Genomic DNA, 20893 nt, shown 5'->3' with positions numbered 1-20893 from the left:
TTCTTTGCCACTGTTGCCAAGTACTAACAAATAGAGAAGGATTTTTGGGTCCCTGTCTGTAATGTTACAAGGAGTACCGTCTAGACCTACTCTTCATGGTTTAATAACTTGTGACATGGAAAAATATTGGTTATAATACACTGATTAATTGATAGATTTGTTTCATTGACTATAAAGTACATATACAATTCTGCCAAAGGGAAGCATAGCTTAGATTTATAGAGTGCTAAAAGGAGTCTTATATGATGATGACAGCCTCCACTGATGCTAATAGGAACAGGATCACTTAGCGTTTGATGACTAATATGGCTTCTTAATCTCTTTGACGCCATGAACCTATGACAGATCTATGAGATGATGGAACAGACCGGCAACATAATAAAGGTGCCCTTCTTCTCACTCAGCATCTCTCATATTAATATTTTCATCCTGTAATAACTAAAAGCCATTTCATTACTCATTAATCAGTATCTGAAGCCACCGCTTCCCAGTACACACAGAAATATGATCCTACGATTTCATGGGAAGAGCGATGTATAATGACCCTGCAGCTGGCGGGGTAATAAAACACAGTGTGCATGTTGTCTGTCAAGAAAACCTACCTAGGCATGCAAAAGCAGCAGATAGTCCAATGTGATATACTAGAGTCATTCCAAAAGGTGAGATACAGACCTTGCATCGTTGTCCGCCTCTGTGACAATCAATACTTAAAACAACAGCTTGAAAATATGTGGAATCAGCATCTACAAAGTAAAAGAGCGACAAAATTGATTTGCAGAAGGCTCGTTCAAGCATTCAAGGGATTTTAAGATGCAGCACAATATCCCCAGATCACTCATCAAATCCATATAAAGTTGTGGGCTTATGAGTTTTGGTGTTTATTAAAGTGGAGGGTATACAGTATAGGTCAGCATAAAACAACGCCATTCAAAGATGTAGAGACATTGAATCTGATTTATGCATTTGGTCATTTGTGTCAGAAGTTGCATGTGTGTGTCCATGCATGTGTGTGCTTTCTTTGTGTGTTTAAATCAATGGTCATCCCCTGATACAAGATGGCCTCATAAATCATTGTTTGTTGATCACTTGTCAGGAGGCACAGGGCCTTATGGCGTTCTCCTAATTATTCCAGCTCACAGCCCCACTGGATGAATCAGGACAGGAATGCCAAAGCAAATCAAGGCAGCGGACTTAGCAGAAATATGGCCATAAAGGTGTTTTAGTTTGGATGGATTGAGGTGGGGGGTTGGGAATGAAGTAAAGGGGATTCGTGTGTATGTGTTGGTGGTGGAGTTGTTCATGTTGGATTCGAGGGTGCACTGAAGTGAGAAATGTAGTGTATGAGATATCAGTCACGCAATTCCAATGTGCTAGGGGACTCTGTCGTGACAGGAACAAGCCTGACGCCTGATTGGAAATTGGATGAAAACAACTAAATCTGTTATTGTGACCATTCAATCACTCTGATGCCTTGTATCTCTCTTAAAACACAATTTGGACACATCTTTGTTGCCAGTCACTGTCAACTGCTCAGTGGTTTGAACTTCATTGGCAACAAGTCTCTGGAATCCATGTTTGGCTTTTGCTGCGCCAACGAACATGACACTCTTGCTGATCTTGTTAAAAACGTGACAAATGTTTTTGTTTTTTCACATCTGATCTGTTGGGTTTTTACAATAATATGTATATATTTTGTAACTTTAGTAAAGATATCAATTTGTATTGTATATTCATACTACAATGAATTTATATTTATCTTCACTCATGCTGTCCAATGATTTTGCACAAATACTTTTTCACTGTGTCGTATAACTCAGCAAAATCACATACACAACAAGTCTTTTTGGGATTTTTAATCATTTACCTAAATCCTATCAACCTGAAAAGTATACAGATGTAAATGTCTATTAATGTTGTTATTCTGTCTGTATTATCATTTTATCTGGGTGCCTGTTTGGCATATTGGTTAGACCGTTTGCCCAATTTGCAGAAGCTACAGTTTTTGCCGCCGTCCTGGGTTTTGAGTCTGACCTTTGACATTTGCAGCATGTCATCCCCCACTCTCATCTCCTAACATTTCCTGTCACTCTTCACTTCCCTATCTGAATAAAGGTTCAAATTGGTCACAAAATATCTTTAAAAATGTATATATTATTTTCAATATTTCATGCATTTTCATTTTCATCTGCCACTTTCACTTTTATCCTTTACTCCGACTCTTGAGCGGATATAACAGGTACAGTTCCTGCACTAGGGGCACACTAACAATCTTTTCAATCACATCTGACATGGAATGTTAATGTTTTTGTCCTCTTGCATGCTTGCCTTAGTAGAGTTGAAAGCATATGTGGGAAATGTAAAATCCATTCGTTTTTGGGTAAGGAACTGTGTAATGACAAATGCTGTCAAACGGTAAGGCTAAGTGGTCAGTGTATAGTATTGCCTTTCAGTGTCATTAACTTTTCAGCAGTAAGCAGGTTTCTGTCGCCACTGACCAAATTGCCTTAAATGCACAGCAATTACACGGTTGAAGCCGGCGCTTAAAGAGATGAGTAGGGTATAGTTTCTGTAGTAAGACCTAATGGGATTATTAAAGAGTTTTTATGAAAGGGGAAGTGGGATTATATGTTTCGGTGATATGCTGTACAAGCCAGCTGTTCCTCATTTTAATTACTGGTTTACCCTTTCTAATTAAGAAATCTGTGAAAGCGAGTTTAATAATTCATCAAATCACAGTGGCATTATTTTTTTTGGAATTACTTTCTTTTCATCCCCTTATTGCCAATTTCATTTTTTTCTTTTACCTCAGTTGCTCCCATGAGCAGGCATGGAGGCAGTAACACCTAGTAATTCTGAGTTAAAATGTGTTAGCTCAAGGCTTAAACATGGCCATAGTACGTTTAAATCATACTGAGCATATCACAGAGGCCATGCAGGCTGTTCCCTTTGATATTTATTTGCAGCATAATCTGTGGTTTTGAAAATCAATGAGCAGTCCTCTTTTGATCACAGTTGTGTTCCTCATCTTCACTACCCTGTAAAAAGAAAAAAAGGGCAGATGACCGTCCTGCCACAGAGGTGAGCCTCATGTTCAGAAGACGTACAGTTGCAAGCCCGGAACAGCAGTAATCGAGTATTTTCACCAGGAGTCTGGTGTGAATGATTGAATGTAGATTGAACCTGTAGTCAATATATGCCTTACATAAGGTCTGTATGGGATGGAGATCGGTTACACACATTCACCCCTGAGGGAAGCCCGGTGCTACAAGGACCTACTCATGTTGGCCGATAAATTGCACATTGTGCCCTCTGCTTCAGCATGGTTTTTATGATTACAGGTTTATTTATGGTCAAAAATTAAATCAATCTGCATACACACAGGATCTTTTTTTTTTTTGTTTGTTTTAAATGTATCTCAATTTAGCATGTGCAAATGTAATTTGGCAGGGTAAAATAAGATTTTAGAATTTTAATTTCCATTTATTTTCCATAAAGAAAAGGCAGAAGTGGAATCATTTTAAAGATATGCCAAAAAAAGGAAACCATTTAAAAGTTTGAAATTAGGGGCCCAAACTCTTATTAAATTGTATCATCATGTGTTTTCTGATGCATTGTCTACATTTCTTTTCAACATAAATTGATTCAACAGGTAGGCTACCATAAATAGAGGCATTTGTCTTAGTTGAAGTAGTTATAGTTTGATGTTCCCTGCCATAGAAGTTTCTTTAAATCTGTATTAAAACAATATTTAAATTTAAATCACTTTATTTGAGGAGCTTGCAAACATTACAAATATTGTCATCCAAACAACCATGCAACACTTATGACACCACTGATCATACCACTCAAATCAATTCATACCATCAGCACCATATACTACAGTCTAAAACAAAGGCTACATAATGTCTTAGAATCAATCACAAATGCTGAATACATTAAATGGACTTGGCCATTTTAACTGTGTATTTCAGCCAACTAATGCATGAGCTCAAATATTTCTATTCTGCCGGGTCTGGGATTAGTGATCCATGATTTCATCAGGTCCAAGATGAAATATCTTGAGGAAAGAAATGTAGGTCATTCAGAACACCGTGAAGCAACAGCAGCAGCAGCAGCACTCAGGCCGCAGCATGCAGGCCCACGTTTGTCTCCCGTATCTGTGAGGACATTCTCCACCGCCTGTGGGTATTTGTAATGACCCAGTGACAGCATTTCTCTGCTGGCGGCTGAGGTGCTCAGTGAAATGAATAACTCCGACCAGCCAGGAGAGCGAAGGCGAGGGTGTGTTTGCGTGTGTGTCAGCACTGTTTGTGTGTATCGGCGGTGAGGAGTGGGGCTACATGTCACCTCTCTTCAGACACTATAGCTGCAGTCCCCGCTGGCTACAAACAATCTACAACCACCCAGAGCCTCCCACAGAGGCTCCATATGGGCCACTAGTGCGTAAAAAATATGTCCCTTCACTGTTCTGCATGTTGCTTTGACCAGGCCAAATCTTAACTGGTCCAGGCCTTAGCGTCTGTGGCATGATGGAAAAACCGAGGAGCCAGAAGACCCATGAAAACAGCTGCTTAAATCCTAGAAATAAAGATGTATTTGCTTAAGCTCTGATGGTATTACAATCAATCAGCCACTTTTTTAAAGTGCCAAACCACAAAATAATGATCGAAAGAGAGTCATTAGACCATACTTTTTACAGAGACCAAACATTAATGAACCAATAAGCTATCACTCGGCAGCACTGGCAAGAAAAACTTCCTTTCAACAGGCAGAAACCTCGAGTAGAACCAGACTGATTGTTGCCACAACCAGATGGTGTTAGAAGTCTAGTTTTAGTCTTCTGGTTTTTTTTTTCAAGAAATATAACAACTCCCCATAATGGATATAGATTTAGCATGATGCCCATGAATTGTTCATCCGCATACATATGAATTATTTAACAGTGTGAATCGTCGACACGCTTTTGGGGGGGGGGGTTCAACGTGCACTGGAGGGCATGCGTAGAGGGGGGAGGGATTTTAGAGTTCCACTCAGGACCTGGCTTATTTTTAATTTACTCTCCATTTCCTACACTAACATCTGAAGTTGTCTCTGCATCCGTAGTTAGAAGGAGCCATTAAAAATCTACATGCAGTTAATGGACTTTTTGGCAGGAGTTGTCATTTTATAGATGCAATCCTGAGAGGGCATTACTTCCTCTGAGTGTCTCCTTCGCTAATCAGGGAGGTCAAGCATCCCCGTGGCAATTGTTGGATGTTTTATACTTTGGTTAAAAAAAAATATATAAAGTATTGCTTTGCCAGAAGGGCCATGTTATTCAAAAAGATGGTGCTGTTGATTGATTTGGAATGAATCTTTAATGCAACTGCTGAACATATGACACATTACACAAGATGTTGCTGTAATTTGCTACAAGATTTTTCATAGTCCTAATGACTAGAGATGTAGATTAACACGTTAATTTGACTGATTGCAGAACTGAATCACATTTAGCTCCTCAAAACATCTGTTTTCAAGAACATTCCTCACTTTTCTTCCTGTTATTTCTTCAGGTTTTGTGTGATGTTCCTGAGAGAGTATTACTGGCTCTTATTTTGTTTTAGCTTGTCACATATTGTTACTGTATGTCTTTACATCTACCCTGTGTTTATGCACTCCTCAATAAAGTACATTAAGTGAAAAAGATAATGTTTTTTTTTGTTATCAGTGTCCTTGCAAAAACAATCTTTCAGAGCCATACTGTGTTTTCATTTCAGAGATGCTTAAAAAGTCTGAGGATGTAAACCAAGTCTGTTTTTCTGCATTCACATTCATTATTAATTCTAGTTGTGTTTTTCAAATATTCTGTGCTGAGGAGGAGGTAAGGAGGGGGCCCTGCTATCAAAAACCTTGCAGGATAGCAATCATTAGAACCTTAGCCCCCCTGGTAAGCAAGCCATGCTTCCTGTATAGGGCCCCAGAGGATTCAGTGTGCTAATTATTTACTGAAGCAACAAAGACTATCAAATGAGACCTTGCGTCGCGTCTAACTGTGAGGGGGTACCCTCACAGTGTAACCCGGGTAACATGCAAATAGAAGGAGAGAGAGAGAGGCGGGGGTGACGAGAAAGAGAGAAAAAAAAAAGGGAGGAAGCGTGGGGGGGGGATAATGGTTGGAGTGCATTGGAGGAGTCGAGGTTCACTGGTGAGTCAGGAAAGGTGGGGCCACGGAGGGGCACAGCAGCAGAGTATTAGATTTCAGATGCATATGAATGACCAACTGCTGGCTCGGCTTGAGCTTTAGGGGAGGAATTGCATGGGCTCCCTTTGAGCTGCAGGTTTGAATCTAGATTACTGCCTGACTTAATCATGGGGTGTGGAGGCAGGGGGTCATGAATGTCTGTTGCTGGTATCATTAAATTGAAGACTTGCAGAGGAGTAGGGGTAACCTTCCCTTACATGTTTTTTACTCAACTCAACTTAACTTTATTTGTGTAGCACTTTTAATACCAAAATGCAGCACAAAGCGCTTTGCATAGGAACTAATGGGAAGGAAAAACGGATAATAAGAGAATAGTGCAAGGAAAAAAAAGTGAGTGTATGTAAGAAATCAATAAATTAAATCAGAAAGAAATAATCAACATGGATATTTATTGTGAAAAACAGAAAAAGTGCACATAGGCTATTACACTCCAAATTAAAAGCACTCATATTAAAAGCCAGATTCAACCTATAGGCCTTAATTTCCTTGTAAAATAGAGGTTGTCATGTAGCTATTTACGACAACTACAATATCATGTTATTTGTGCCATGAGCAGATACTCAATGGTAAAAACTATGCTCAGAATAGACAATGTTTTGCATCTTTCTGGACCCAAATCAAACAAAAACATGATACAATCTCACAGACAAAGAGCCAAATAAACACACTCTGTCAAACACAATCCCCAAATCTAAAAATGGGGGATGGGGGCAACGCTGTGGCCTTAAATCCATGCATCTGGGCTAAACGCCAAACAGACGTGTGTATCCTCAGCAGATACACACATGCCATAAGAGAGCACTGAACTCTGATAATACACTAAGATCCACTCCATTTGATTGGAGAGAGACAACATTATCTGGTCAACAACAACAACAACAGATAAACACATACGGACCACTGAGGCTATAAAAACAGATCCAAATGTATATAATTTAATAAAAAAAGACACACTCTCATATGGTAATCTGGATTATTTTGATTTACAGGCGGCATACATTCTAACCCTGGACTAATAAAGGGGGTTTAGGCCATTTTCACTTATTGGAAAGTGCAAAGGGCGACTGCAGCAGCTGTAAAGCTCGAAGATAAGTACCAAACATAAAGTCACAATTAATTCCAAACAAGGTTATGTAAATCCTAAAGTGACCGCAATCCGACCAACAAATGTGTAGGATTTGTCTATAAATAGAGCTTGATGTTTACTTATCATCCGCTGAGCACGTTACTGTGGTTCCTTTAAAACAGGAAAAAAAGCACATTTTGAACCCAAAATCTGAACAAATAACACAAAGGACCCTCCATTCAGTTACTGTAACAGTCAGAGTTGGGTTCAAAAAGAGAAGCAGGTGTGCAACCGAGCTCCTGCCCTCTTAGAGGCTAATTCACATGACTGATGCTCGACCTCCAGCAGCTCCCCACAAAAAAAAGTGACCTTCTCCCAATGAGATGTTACTGCATGTCAGGACGTATTCTGCAAGGAGTGATTGAACTGTTTGTTTCTGTGTCGACGAGACAATAGCACTGCCGGTTCAAATTGCTCTCGGTAGCCTGCTGTGTCTGCTTTCAGCGCCGACTTCATTGCCTTTGCTAAATAATGAAAAACTGCAAAGAAGTTCTGAATGGGAAATTAGGCAGCAGAAGAGCATGGGTGTCACTTGCTTCCGGCTACACATTTATTATCAGTTACACACCCTGGTTTGTATCCAAGTGAAATCTGAGTTTTACTTCTTTGCTCTTTCTATTTACCTCTTATCTTTCTCTCACTCATTCGCTCCCTTCCAATGTGTTCGTGCACATGTGTGCATCTGCCAGAGTGCAAAAACACCATGAGGGAATTGGGCCTTTGCCACCCCTCCTTCTCACAAATGTGAAGGGATAGTAAATATCAGTGCAGCAGATGGGGCCGATGCTCCCTCTCTGCCTCCCTCCCGTAAGCAGGGAGGGTCTAGCAAATGGATAGCCATCAACAGCAGCAGGAGTCGCCCCAGGCCAAGACTGGAGCAGAGGACACAGGGTCTGGGCTGTTGCTCAGGCAAGCAATTTTACAGACAAATTCTCCTCGAACTGCACAACGTGAGGAAGTAGTACTTATAAAGTCGTTACAGCTAAGATTTCATGCTAGACAGGCTTTGCTGAGATAAACATGTAGTTTTGTCATCTGGATTCAGAAGATAATAAATGATATTCATGCTCCAAATAGCTCTTCACCTGTTTGGATCATAGTGCATGACTCATTGTTGCACAAGAGGGACCAACTGCTGGTGTGTCATTTCAATACTCGGTCACACCGCTTGCAGGATCTGTAACGCACTGGCAGCGTCTAACAGCATGACACGCTTGTGTAACAGAAGGGGGTGGCAACGGTGTCCAAATCTCAGACAGCAGATCTGGGAGCGTGTACCGTAAATCCTGCCCACTCGTCAATTAACAGACAGTAAACAGGTTTAAATTTAGGCAAAGCCAATGTTGTTATTGTTGAGCTGAAACCTCCAGCTCAGAGAGTGTATATCAGTATTCCCATAGCAATATTAGACAGCCTCCCAGTGGGAGAAGAGGCGCACATGTGGATCAATGATGACACAACATGGGATCTTACTGCGCAGCGGCATAAGCTCAGCAGTGATGTAATGCATCTGAGCTCACTGCGAGACAGTGCGGAGGGGGGGAGAAAAAGAGATGCGAGGAAACATAACAGGTCTTGTTATTTATTACTTGTTTGGACTGAGACAGAGACTGCTCACAAAGGAATAGTCTCCTGAAGCTCTAAGATGGCACAATATAGATGTCCACTTTAAGCAACTTTCAAATGCACAGATGAGCCTCCAGACCTCACTCCTGCAGCAGAGGTCTTTGTATATGTGTCACGTTCAGCATTTGACTGTGACATCCCGGCTTATATGAATGATTTAAACGCTCAAGTGATTGGAAATTACTTTCTTTTGTCGCAAAAAAATATTCCTCCCCCTCCTGCTGCATCCCTGAGAGGATGCTATCTCACTCGGCGTCTCCTGAGCATTCTACATTTCCATTTATTTATTTAAGGAGGAAATAGGAGGAAATTTCAACAGGTCACTAATTTCATTTTAACATGTACCGGTGGCATTAGCCCTGAACAGATATTTCAGAGAAGCACAAAATCAATGTTGAGCTTCTATTGGGAATAGCCCTGGAACCCATTAGCAACTTTGACCAATAGGTCAGGTAAAGTAATAGCTAGATAAATGTTTTATTACAGATTTGCAAACGGACTTAATGGGGGGGCCAGTACCTGTGTAGCCATGCATGGGAAATATTCATCATTAGATTCGTTTGCTGTAATGAACACAAATCTCTCAGTGGCCGAGGCCTCTGCTTCTTTATGTATGATCTGTTAAAGGTGGCTATCAAGGGAGACAAAAGGCTCCATCTTTGGTCCTCTGGAGGCATACAGCAAGTACCTTAACAATGTTAAGGTGTTATCATTTTAAATAAATGGCTTGTTATACTAATGATATGACATCACATATGGATTAGATCTGTTTTAGTGTCGTGCATCTTTCTAATAAATTGCATTAGTATCAGAGGAGAGGACTTATAAAACTGCAGCTATACTGTTCTATTGCAGTTGCCTTTTCTGAGCATTACACACTGTATATACTGTATGTAAAAAAAAAGTACATGTTATCCAACTTTTTTTATGTCTTAATATTGACTACTTTTAGGGTTCTTAGTTTTCACATATGACAAAATTTCCGTTTGATTTGTGTCCTACAAGTTTTTTACTTCCTCCTAGTTTATAAGAGACTAAGGAATAGCAGAGAAGAGCTGCATTATTCCAAGACTGAGTCTTGTACCAAATTGGAATTATGATTGGTATATATTTTTAATTCACAGTGACCTTTCCCTCTTCCTTGTGCAGGTCTGACTGGTGACATTATAAAGGATTAAAGCTTGTGAGTTTATTTTCACGTTGGAATTATCTTTTTTATAACAAAACCCCTCCACATTTTTTCAGAGATTAAACCGTATCTGTCTGGAATAAGTGCCACTGTTTATCCCTGTGTAAACATATGTCACATTTAGACTTTTTCTCAGCCCTCTGTTCGCAGAGCTCCAGAGTCGTTTCTATGCCGGCCATAGTGCTACTTTTCTGAATGGAAGCCAGACACACCGAGAGCTCCCACACACTGTGAGGAGCAGCTCCTGTTTCCAATTCCGTCTCCAAGGGGACCAGAAAGCCCACCAATCAGATCGCTCGGCGCAGGCAAGCGGGCAATTCAATTTCTTAAAGCAGCAGTGTCCGTTTTTTTTTTTTTTTTTTTGCAGGGAGGCGTGGTGAGAGGGAGCTAAGCAGAAAGATTTGAAAAACAGGCAGAGTAAAGCACCTCAACACTGCAGTTTAAAAGTTTTCCTTTTTTCCTTTTTATTACAATGTGAATTCACATGTTAGTTTGAGCCCATCATTTTCAGAGTATCCGCCTACATACAAAATAGGCATCATTCTGTCATCACATCCTTTGCAAACGCAACAAATAACACATCTGTGTACATATATTCACAAACTGAAAGGACAGTCGATGGTGGTAGGTACTTATTTATTAAAAGATAAGTCAAAGACAGATTCACACTTGGAATGTGAAGTAACTACTGCCTAGAACTTCCAACAAAAATGTCTCGGCATATAATTAGGTCATATTCCAAAAAACCTTTTTATCAAACAGACTTCATATGTAAGACCCACATAAAAATAAACAATATCTGCTTTTTTAAGTGCAAGAAATAAAAAATACAGGTTTATGGTTAATGTTTTAAAAAAAGAAGGCAGTCTTCAGTTTTAAAATAAAGTTTCATTTCATGAAACAGGACTATGGAATGTTCTTTTTTGCTTGCTTGTTAAACTAATGCCAGACCACCACTGTACCAGACTATGTCCTTATTTTTGCAGAACTCATTTTTCCTAATTCAGTTGGATTTGAGCTGTTTTGGTGTTAGATATGTGTCAAATAACATTCAATTTGTGATATCCATCTAAAGTATGCATCACACCATGAGGCCATATTATATTGTTTTGTATCAGTTCCAGCTGATTTGTTTATTTTCCTGCCCGGACAGGCTTCAGCATCATAACATGAAATGATGTTGACAGTGCACAAGTCTGTTTTTCCATCACTTGCTACAATTGTTGATGGTCTGTATCTTAAGAGTATATATTGCACAAAAAATGAGAGGGGGGAAAAACAGTATGTGCCATAAAAAATACCAAAATCCAGTTTCACACCTGCGATCGGGACCCATCCACATATCACGAGTATGATATACATAAACTCCTAACTTTACTATATTACAGTACATATACAATCTTGAAACTAGTTCCAGCTCTGAGGTATGTGTTCCCCATGATGCCAATGTATTGTCTACAAATACTCAACAAATCTGCTCTACAACTGTACAAAACCTAGTTTGAAATCACAAGGCATTTTTGATGCAAGTTTTAATTTAACTTAATCCTTAAAACCAGGACTCCCTTGCATGCTAAAAACAAATGATAAAGGGAAGAAGTGCCTGAAACTCACTGAAAGCACAGTAAGTACATTCCCTTTTAACTGTACAAAAATATGCCTGAAAATATCTTACTTTTCTTTTAAAAAGATGAGGTCTGTTATGTATCAAAATGTTTCCTCCACACCTGTACTCTGCAGAGGTTTAGGCTGCTTAGTTTTCCAAACCAGGAGGTAAACTGAATCAGTTACAAAAAACAAACATTTTGCGGCATTAAGAAATTACATAAACCGTTTGTAAAGTAACATCCTGAACAATTGTCAGTTCACAGATTTGCTTTGAGTCAGTCCACAGTCCGTTTTCAGCTCCCTGCAGTTTTGTTTTTGAGAGGAAAAGATGCATAGAAGTTCACGTATTTTTCCCTTTGTGGTCCGTTTTAAGCTGAACTGTAAAATGCAGACCTTTACGGGGAGGAAAAAATCCATAAAACCCTGTCATGCTGCCAGAAAAAAACGTCTGCAGACTTTTGCTTTTTTGCTACCAGCTTCATAAGCATCTCATTCCTCAAACCTCACCTCCTGGTCCTCTACCTCTTTCCCTCCTTCCAGGACCCCTTCAGAAAACACACGAGGAAGAAGAGGAGGCAGGACTAGGGACAACTTTGACCAGGACACATATATAATTTACTTTCTCCCTTCTCTGTTATTACTAGAGCAACTTTTTTTTTGCAGTTCAGTATGTGAAGACCAGGTCGGAAAAGTTCGCCTCCAGCCAGTCTCCGGCTATCATCTCACTGAGCTCTGGCGTGCAATAGTCTGGGAATTCAAAGTGAGAGCCCAGGCTGCCCTCGCTGAACGAGTCCAGGTCCTTATCCACAAGAGACAGGGAGAGGTTTCCTGAATTGGGGTTGCCCAGCTCCGTTCCAGGGGCGCTGGGAGCAAAATTTAAACTAAAGTCAAACAGCAAATCGTCCGCGTCCTCCCCGGAAGAAGAGGAGCTGCTGCTGCTGCTGGAGGAGGAAGAGGAGGAGGATGTGGAGACTGACCTGGAGGATGCTGGTGAGACAGAAGCAGCGTGATATGTGCTCTGCTTGGTAATGTTTTTGATATTGTAAAACAGTCTGTTGTTTTTCCGCACTTCTTCGTACATGCTGGCGCCCTCGGACTCGGCGGATGAGCTCAAAGTTGGGCTCGCGGGAACTTTGGCTACATTGTACGGCCTCGCGCGCTCCTCGTCCTCCACTTTAATCCCCATCCGGTAGTCCTCTTCGTACTCGTCGTCGTCGTCCTCGTCAGTAAGCTCACTTTTCACAATCTTTGCAACTTTGAAGCTGGGAAACACACAGTCCTCCCCGTAGCCGTGAGAGGACTTAGAGTTGTTCTTATTAGTCTTTATCTTTGAGCACTTCTTGCTGGGCGTCTTGGCAATTTTGCCGCACTTCTCCGGAGACGGTGCTGATGATTTCGAACTGTCGAGCTTTGGTTTTTTCTTGGGTCTGTACTTGTAGTCGGGGTAGTCTGCCATGTGTTTCAGCCGCAGCCGCTCGGCTTCTCTGATAAACGGGATCTTTTCGCTGTCCTTCAGCATCTTCCATCTCTTCCCAAGGCGCTTGGAGATCTCCGCGTTGTGCATGTCGGGTGACTGCTCCATAATCTTTCTCCTCTCGATTTTGGACCAGACCATGAACGCATTCATGGGTCTCTTGATGTGACCGGTGGCTGTCTTGCACCAGTCCGGGTTTATCGGTACGGGGCTGCATGCCATAAATTCACTCTCCTCCGAGTCAGTAGCCTCCCTGGACATGCTCCCGTCCGTCTCGCTGTTGTCCGTGTGCTGCACCATCGTCCTTCTGTTTCAAGTCACTCTGTGTCCGGACGCTGCAGTGTCTCTCTGCTCCCCTCACTCAGCCTCAGCTCTCTGTGTTTTTGCGCCGGCTGCGTCCGCGTTCACTTGCGTAATGTATGTCTCAAGCTCTGCACTCTTTTTCCAGAGTTACAAACTGCCTTCTTAACTAGTTATCAGCTTTTTCATGTCCCCTGCGTCACGCGCAGCCATCCAATCAGGTCCCTTCCACTCCGCCCAGCAGACTCCATACAAGACTCCCCTTAACCCTTTTATTCCTCCCTCCCCTTCCGAGCTCTCATTGGAGTGGAGGTGGGGATTTGTGGTACACAGTGTCTGGGGCAACACGCCGGGCGAGACAGGCATATTAAATACACAGCACTATGCGCTCCTGAGATGAGCAGCACGCATCAAAGCGCAAATAAGACTTAAAGGTATAGGTCTATTCCTTTAAAAAAAAAAAGGGAAAAAAAGTAAGAAGTAAGAGAAGACGTTTTTTTTCTTCCTCCAGACAGACAGCTGCACTGTGCAGATATGTCTGGAGGAGAAGATGTAGGCTGTGTGATTATTTGCTTTTTTTTTTTCCCTCCTCCCCTTAGGTTGGATACTGAAGGTGGCGCTTGGACACTGTTGCAGACGCCTGGGTGCGTCCGTGCGCCTGTCTGACTGCCTGCCTGCCTACTGTAGAGGGATGCATTTAAGCAGTTGGTAATGGCTTTAAAGGAAGGCTCTCATTAACTGTTGTATACGCTTATGCACTTTTATCTCTGAGTTGCAAAGGGTTATCATTCTTTTGGCACGATTTGTTTCCTGTTTGTTTTCATGTCTGCACAGGGATGGAGGAAATAGGTCAGTAGTACAGTCTCGTTTGTGGGTCTTATGTGGAGTGTGCACGCAACCAAAACACATCTGCAGCTCAGACAGTGATGAAAATTTGTCTCCATAAAAATACACACACACATAAGTTAATGTTATATAATTCCCTTAAAATACTCTCATCAATTCAACCTCACCACTCTCCTCGTTTTGTATCCTTGCTCATTTATTACACTATAAATCATAAAAGAATCGCAATAACACTGATTCAGATGACATTTGCCTGTGCAGCCTTTACTTGAGCCCATAGCCAGGCATAGGGTGGAGGGCTCCCTGCTGAGTTTGCTGTGTCAAGAGGCAGTGTAGCATCCAGCCAGAGTCTCCTGCTCCCCCTTACACCCTCCTCCTCCACTTCTCCCCATGGCTCTGGGTGGTAGCCAGCAGGGCTATTGGAGGCTGGGGCGATAAGGCGTCCTGCTTTTTTTTTTTTTTTCTCCTCTCTGCTTCGTCCCCTAGAGGGCAATCACTTACCCTTTTGAAACCCCTTCCCCCCACCAAGCCACCGCATTTTCCCCCAGCTGGGGCTTAAGAAGTGTCTGCACTGATACAGGGAGAAGCAGCTAGAAAAGGCAGAAGAGAGGGGGAAAGACAGAGAGAAGGAGGCGCGCAGGGGGAAATAAGACGAGCCTAAAGAGACTGTGGTAGAAACGCTGAGAGATGGGGGGGGGAGCGGGGTCTTGGCTTTACAGCCCGCTGTCTGGGTCTCTCTTAGACTGAGATTAGGCTGAAATGCTTTATCATGACCACCCTGTGCTGATTAAGGCTTATCAGATATATGTGTCAGAGCAGGAGTCTCAGGAGGTCCACACATGCACATGCATGTTTTACTGTCAGCATGTTTTTTTCTGATGGATTCATTTGAGCGTTATGTGATCTGATCAGGGCAGACGTGGGTATAGGTGGTTCTTTCAACGACTTGATAGCACTGAATAATATGTTGGTGGAATTCTCAAGCACATATCAATTTAGAATTCTAGGAAGCTGTCCTTGAATGCAGCAGAATGAAGTATAATAAAAGGGAAGAAGAGGGCAAATTTACTCTACTCCTTATACATAAAAAAATATATATATTGATCAGTCATATCCTACAAAATAAAATAAACACATGCGGTTTCCCCAATTGTCCCCTATCTATACATATCTTCTTCTGGCTCGCTGCAGCCAGCCTTATCTCTTTTTTTTGATGGTTTCATGCCGGACATGAATCACAGGACAGCTTAATGATGAGCATGCAGAGTGGCTGTCCTGCTCATTAGCATGGCTCATTATAGGCTGTGAATGAGGTGCTGGTGTCAGCCTATACAGCCTATATGAGTCATCTTAGGGAGGGTCTCATCGCCATGTCTGCCTCACACAGATGCAGCCGTAATATACCCCCCTCAAACCTTCCCCCTCCCACCCCCACCCTGCCTCATTCAGTTGCTGGGACTGTGATGAGAGGAAGAGAGAGAGAGAGAGAGAGAGACAGTTGCGGGATTCATGTTGTGTTTTCATTTCATTCTCACTCCAGAGATTACATATGATTAAACAGCGAAAATCCGGAGAGCTGCATTATCACTGTGTGATTTCTAATACCAGCCGCTTTCCAATACCCCAAAGGCGGATGTTTAAATGCTTATTTGCTGCTTTTTTTCCCCGTGCCAAGGGAGAGGACATTTTATTCCACAGCGATGGAGTGTTGAATTAAGTGATGGTTTTCATGTAGAAACATTGAAAGAAGAGGTTCCAGGAGAAAACAATTCCCTTTAGCATTGCTTATCTAAAAGCCCCCCAATGCAGCTGCTGCTCTCACAAAGGGCCAGTGAAGCGTTAGATCAATACTAACCCATGGCTGGGGGCTATCTGATGCTCAAAATGCATGGATCCATCTCCTCTGCATGGCCCTGAGACAGGTGTGGACTTCTGGAAGCCGCTATCTGATAGCATCACAATGGGTGAAAAGGGGTGGAGGAAGAGGAGGGGGGGGGGGCTAAAAGCTGGTGTTGGTTGGAGGGGGGGGTGTTGTTTTGGTAGCACATTAAAACGCAAATTAACTTTTAACTTGACAGACACATTCTTGAGTATGCTGAGTACTCAGGTTGCAATGTTTATTGCCACCCTCCCTGGGTTGGTGTTTTTCTGGCCCATATAGTGGAGTCACTTAATGGTAATCTAGTGCTATGCATAGAATTTATATGGAGCAAGTTTGTCAGTATTATAAGGTAAAGCCACCCTTGTCTCTTTACACACACAGACTTAAAGTCTCTGTTCAGGCTGAGGCTAGAGGTGAAACCAGATATCAGCTTATGAATCTAAAGATTTACAGTCCATATTTTTGTTGCAAGTAACTGCAGCCCTTTTTGTTGTCTTAACTTGTGAGATGATACTAAAACGAGCTATGTCAGCTGGCCCAGAATTCGTCTCGCCGGCCGCCTGTCCCTATAGTCTCATTCCTCAAAGATCATCCTGTTTTCCCTCTCTCTCTCTCTCTCTCTCAAGATAAGAAGGGTTTTGGCAATGAGGAGGATCTCACAGCAGTTTGGAGGTAGTTGTTTTACAACTTAAGTGTTTGCTGCCTCCGAAGCCATTTTATGCCCCCCCCCCAATCGGTGCTTTGCATTCTCAACTCAATGCAAATGTATCTCCAGGGTGTCAGGTTGTTTGTTGACCTCCTTGATGTGGCCTCTGTCTCTCAAGGTCTGATGCTTAGCGGATACTTGAGACTGGAGTATCTTGTCGTGAATGTAAACAGCTGATGCTTGAGCACTGTGCTGGAATGTTTGTCACACAGACACACAAATGCAATCAGAGGACGAAGCTGCGGTTTCCCTGTGTACACTTGTACTTGCAACAGCCTGCTACTTGCAAACACGTCTCAGTCCATTCGGGATTTTGTTGCATCACATTAAAAAATTTGTCTCTATCTGTCTCCTTCTTCCTGCATCTCCCTCTATCCAACTTTCCAAGCACAACACAGTTTGGGCGGATGGCTGTTCAGCACAAGTCTGGTTCTGCTCAAGGTTTCTGCTTCTAAAAAGACAGTTTTTCCATGCCTCTGTAACTTTGCTAAATGGTGTTTTGTGCTGCACTCTCGGTGGAATAATGTTGGGTCTTTGTAAATAATACAACAAATAGTTAGGCCTTTGACCTGATCTTTTGTGAAGTGTCTTGAGATGACATTAATTTAATTGCTATACGAAAAGAAAAGTAGTAGAACTTTACTTGAGTAATTCTACCAAATGACAACCACAACATTTACTCACAAGTCACAGCAATCTCCTTTTCAAACACAGAATTGTACTTTGAAAACATCCTAACTGTATCATCCTTTATTCTGTCATGCATCAGTATTACTCCAAAAGGTTTTCCACTATTTATTTATTTTCTAGCATCAAATCCATACGGTAGTTCCTTTTGCAAATTTTCTTGCAAATTCACCTCTGCAAGAAAGAGGAACACTGAACTGTTTCCTAAAAAAGTAACATGAAAGTCCCAAAACACCTAACAGTTTGATCAACTTCTGTAAGCAAAGACGTAAGGTGTGATTAACTCGACCAATTCCAATTGAAGCAAACCAAACATATGTTATGATAAGCTTCTGTAGTCAAAGATTTTACTTTGAAATAATGTTCTGTTTTTAAAATCTTATGTTGAAAAAAAAAGCCATTGCATTATTTAATAATCCAAATGAGTGTTGACTATTTTTGCATTTTGAAGTCTTAAATAAACAAGTTGCTTGCGAGTTCTATCTCTTGCACATCACTTCCTTCCAGATCAAGAGTAAATAAGCACTTTATTTTGGTTTCAGTATTGGCATTAGTAGCATCGAAAGTAACTACTGTGAAATACAACGTTTAATCAGCTGCTGTAAACAAAGATGTAAGATACTTGTACGTACCTGTATTTTATTTCTACTTTGACAACATTACATAGAGCTCACAGTTAGCTCCTCTCTACAGAACAAGCATTAAAAACATGTGATCACTTTTTAGAATCAGATGGGTCTAAGTCAAACATGATTAAAAAGTAACACATTTCAAATGACCGTCACTACTTTTAAGTCTCTAGACACTATGCTTTCACTTCTACATTTATCAGATACAATTCTAACATTTCTTCCACCACACATATTGTCATCTCATATCTTGTCATCTTTTTAAATATTTTTTCTCACTTATGTTCTATACAGATCTTGTGCAATATGGGTGATGTGCAATACATGTTGTTGTGTTTGATTTTGCACTGGTATGTGCTTTTCTGTTTACATGTGGATTGTGTTTGTTTCTGTTTTTATGTACTGATTCTACAGATAGACAGCTGAATGTGTGCAGTACTTGGAATCCTAGACATATTTCCCCAAGGGCAAAGTAAAGTGTATCGTATCGTCTCTTATCATAGCATTATAGTATCGTATTGTGCATGATCTCATGATGTTACCAAATAGAACAACCTCACCAGTCATCTCTGACTTACCCACCACAGCATGTATTAAACCCTGAGGGAAACTGTAAACTTTGTGAGAAGTAAGAGTGAGACATGAGGATCAGCGTGGGCGAAGGACACATGTCGATTTGTAGCTGAATACTTTTAGGCAATTACTGCACTTAAGATAGTGAGGCATGGGAGTGGGTATTTTATTGGCTGGCTACAGGTAAGCAGTCTTTATTCAGGTGACAACTGTTTGAGTTGTGTAAGAAAGCGTGAAGAGTTTCCTGCCTCACTTCCTGTCTTTTCCCCTCTCCACTGAACAGACGCTGCCCTACAAAGCAGCAGGAATCCACCATGGCCCGGAGGAGATGACATCATCGCTGAGCAACTCTGGATAACACAGTACAGTGTGTTCTGCAGTAATCATATTGCCATGTCACTCCTCATAAGCTGACCATTTAAATCCTATAATTATATAGCTGCAGCATTGAAGCAGAGTTTACTATAAGAGTCCGGTGTAGCTGGCTGCGTGTTGTACATTGTGTCTTGTGTTAATAAACTTGTGGAGTAAGAGCCCTGCAGGCGCTCACAGCCGCTGTAATGAGAATGTGTTTAGTCTGGAGACTGTGTAGGACTAATGCTGATGGATTGTATGGCTGCAGGTCAGGTCTTGCTCTTTCACGTACTGTTAGAAAGACTTAGGAGCGGAGGGAAGTTGCATTTGTAAGATTGTTGAACAAAATATGTATACATGCAACATAAAGTTATCATGTTAATACGAGCTGGATACACAATTACCTTTTAATCAATAAGGAAAATGTTTACAGTATCCCATTTTAGGGTCTGTCCATTAACAGCTTTTTATGCGCTGGCAGCTCTCAGAGCACTTCTCACCAGCGCTTACTGTTACCTGCTAGGTTCCAAAAGTTGGCTTACAGCACTTCAGCTTCCATGGGTAGTGATCATAAGATCTGTTTTAAATTGCTCTGTATGCTTAAAGGCTGAATATGCGACATTTTACACATAAATGTAGCAGAAATCAAGTAAATCCTTTGAAAATAACTTTGTGAGTCATGACTGTCTACAATGAGTGTGATGTTGTCCGAGCCGTATCTACAGCGTGTTTACATGGACAGGACGGCCGGCCGGCTCATCCCCTTGCGTATAAAAGTTGTTTAATTGAGGGACTAGAGAAAATTAGAATAACATACTGTACTCACTGCTTATTTGAATGCCACGTAAGCGTTTTTAGATCACCGTCATTTCGTGTAAATTTACATGCAGTCTGAAGCTATGAGCATAATAAAGAGCGCTAGCATTAGCATTCTAACACAACAATGCAGCTCGAGTTGTTTTGGTTTCATGCTGGTGCTCAAGGGCGACATCTACTGGATCAAAAAAAGTCGCATATCCTTCCTTTAATGTTTACTTTTATTCACTGAAATGTTACCAGTAAAAATTGAAAACAATGTAAATGAATGGTGTACTTGCATTAGCAGCAGATTTAGACATGGAAATTGTACCCTCAAAAAGACAAGTCAGATTAGTTTCTCTCTGCAGTTATTGTTGACAAAGTTGATATCAGAAGTTCCAACCCTTCTTCATTTAAAGTGGCCAGTGGGGGAGAAGTGACAGCAACAAAAAACAGTTGATGCTGAGGGTGTTTTTGTGCTCAGGACGCTTAGGAGCGCTGAAAACTCTGAACTGCATTGGTTTGTGTAGAGAACAGGCGCTTCCAGTAAAATCATTAGCATTAGTGGACACAGGCACTTCTGTGGTGGAGTTGGAAATTAGATCAATTTGTTTTTCAGAACTCTAGAAACTCAGTGAGCTCTTAGTTAAAAAAGATGTTCTTATCATGTTCCTCTCACAAAGCTGGATTCTAAGAAGTACAAGGAGGTTCTCACTGCAGCCATGTGCCTTTGCTTTCCTGCTGACCAGCCCAGACTTGCCCCCCCCAAACCAGATAAGATAGTGTTGACTACTCTGTGCAGACAAGAGAGGGGCCTCTGCTGTTCTTAAAGGGGCCAGTATACTCTGTCAGAA

General features: G+C 41.4%; 1 protein-coding gene across 1 annotated transcript; it reads right to left on the bottom strand.

Moving 5' to 3' along the window:
- Window positions 1–10621: 10621 nt before the first annotated feature.
- Window positions 10622–13728, bottom strand: sox11a (SRY-box transcription factor 11a). The gene has a single exon (XM_020640736.3). It carries the CDS (start codon window positions 13562–13564, stop codon window positions 12455–12457), a length of 1110 nt encoding a protein of 369 aa, XP_020496392.2. The 5' UTR covers window positions 13565–13728; the 3' UTR covers window positions 10622–12454.
- Between the last annotated feature and the right edge of the window lie 7165 nt (window positions 13729–20893).

This window comes from Labrus bergylta, chromosome 18 (assembly GCF_963930695.1).
Source record: "Labrus bergylta chromosome 18, fLabBer1.1, whole genome shotgun sequence".
Taxonomy (NCBI): Eukaryota; Metazoa; Chordata; class Actinopteri; order Labriformes; family Labridae; genus Labrus; species Labrus bergylta.
The sequence above is the reverse complement of the archived record's forward strand: the minus strand, read 5'-3'. Positions and strand labels throughout refer to the sequence as shown.

Coding starts and splice junctions, on each gene's coding strand:
- sox11a (XM_020640736.3), bottom strand. CDS start 13,564: ATGGTGCAGCACACGGACAACAGCGAGACGGACGGGAGCATGTCCAGG.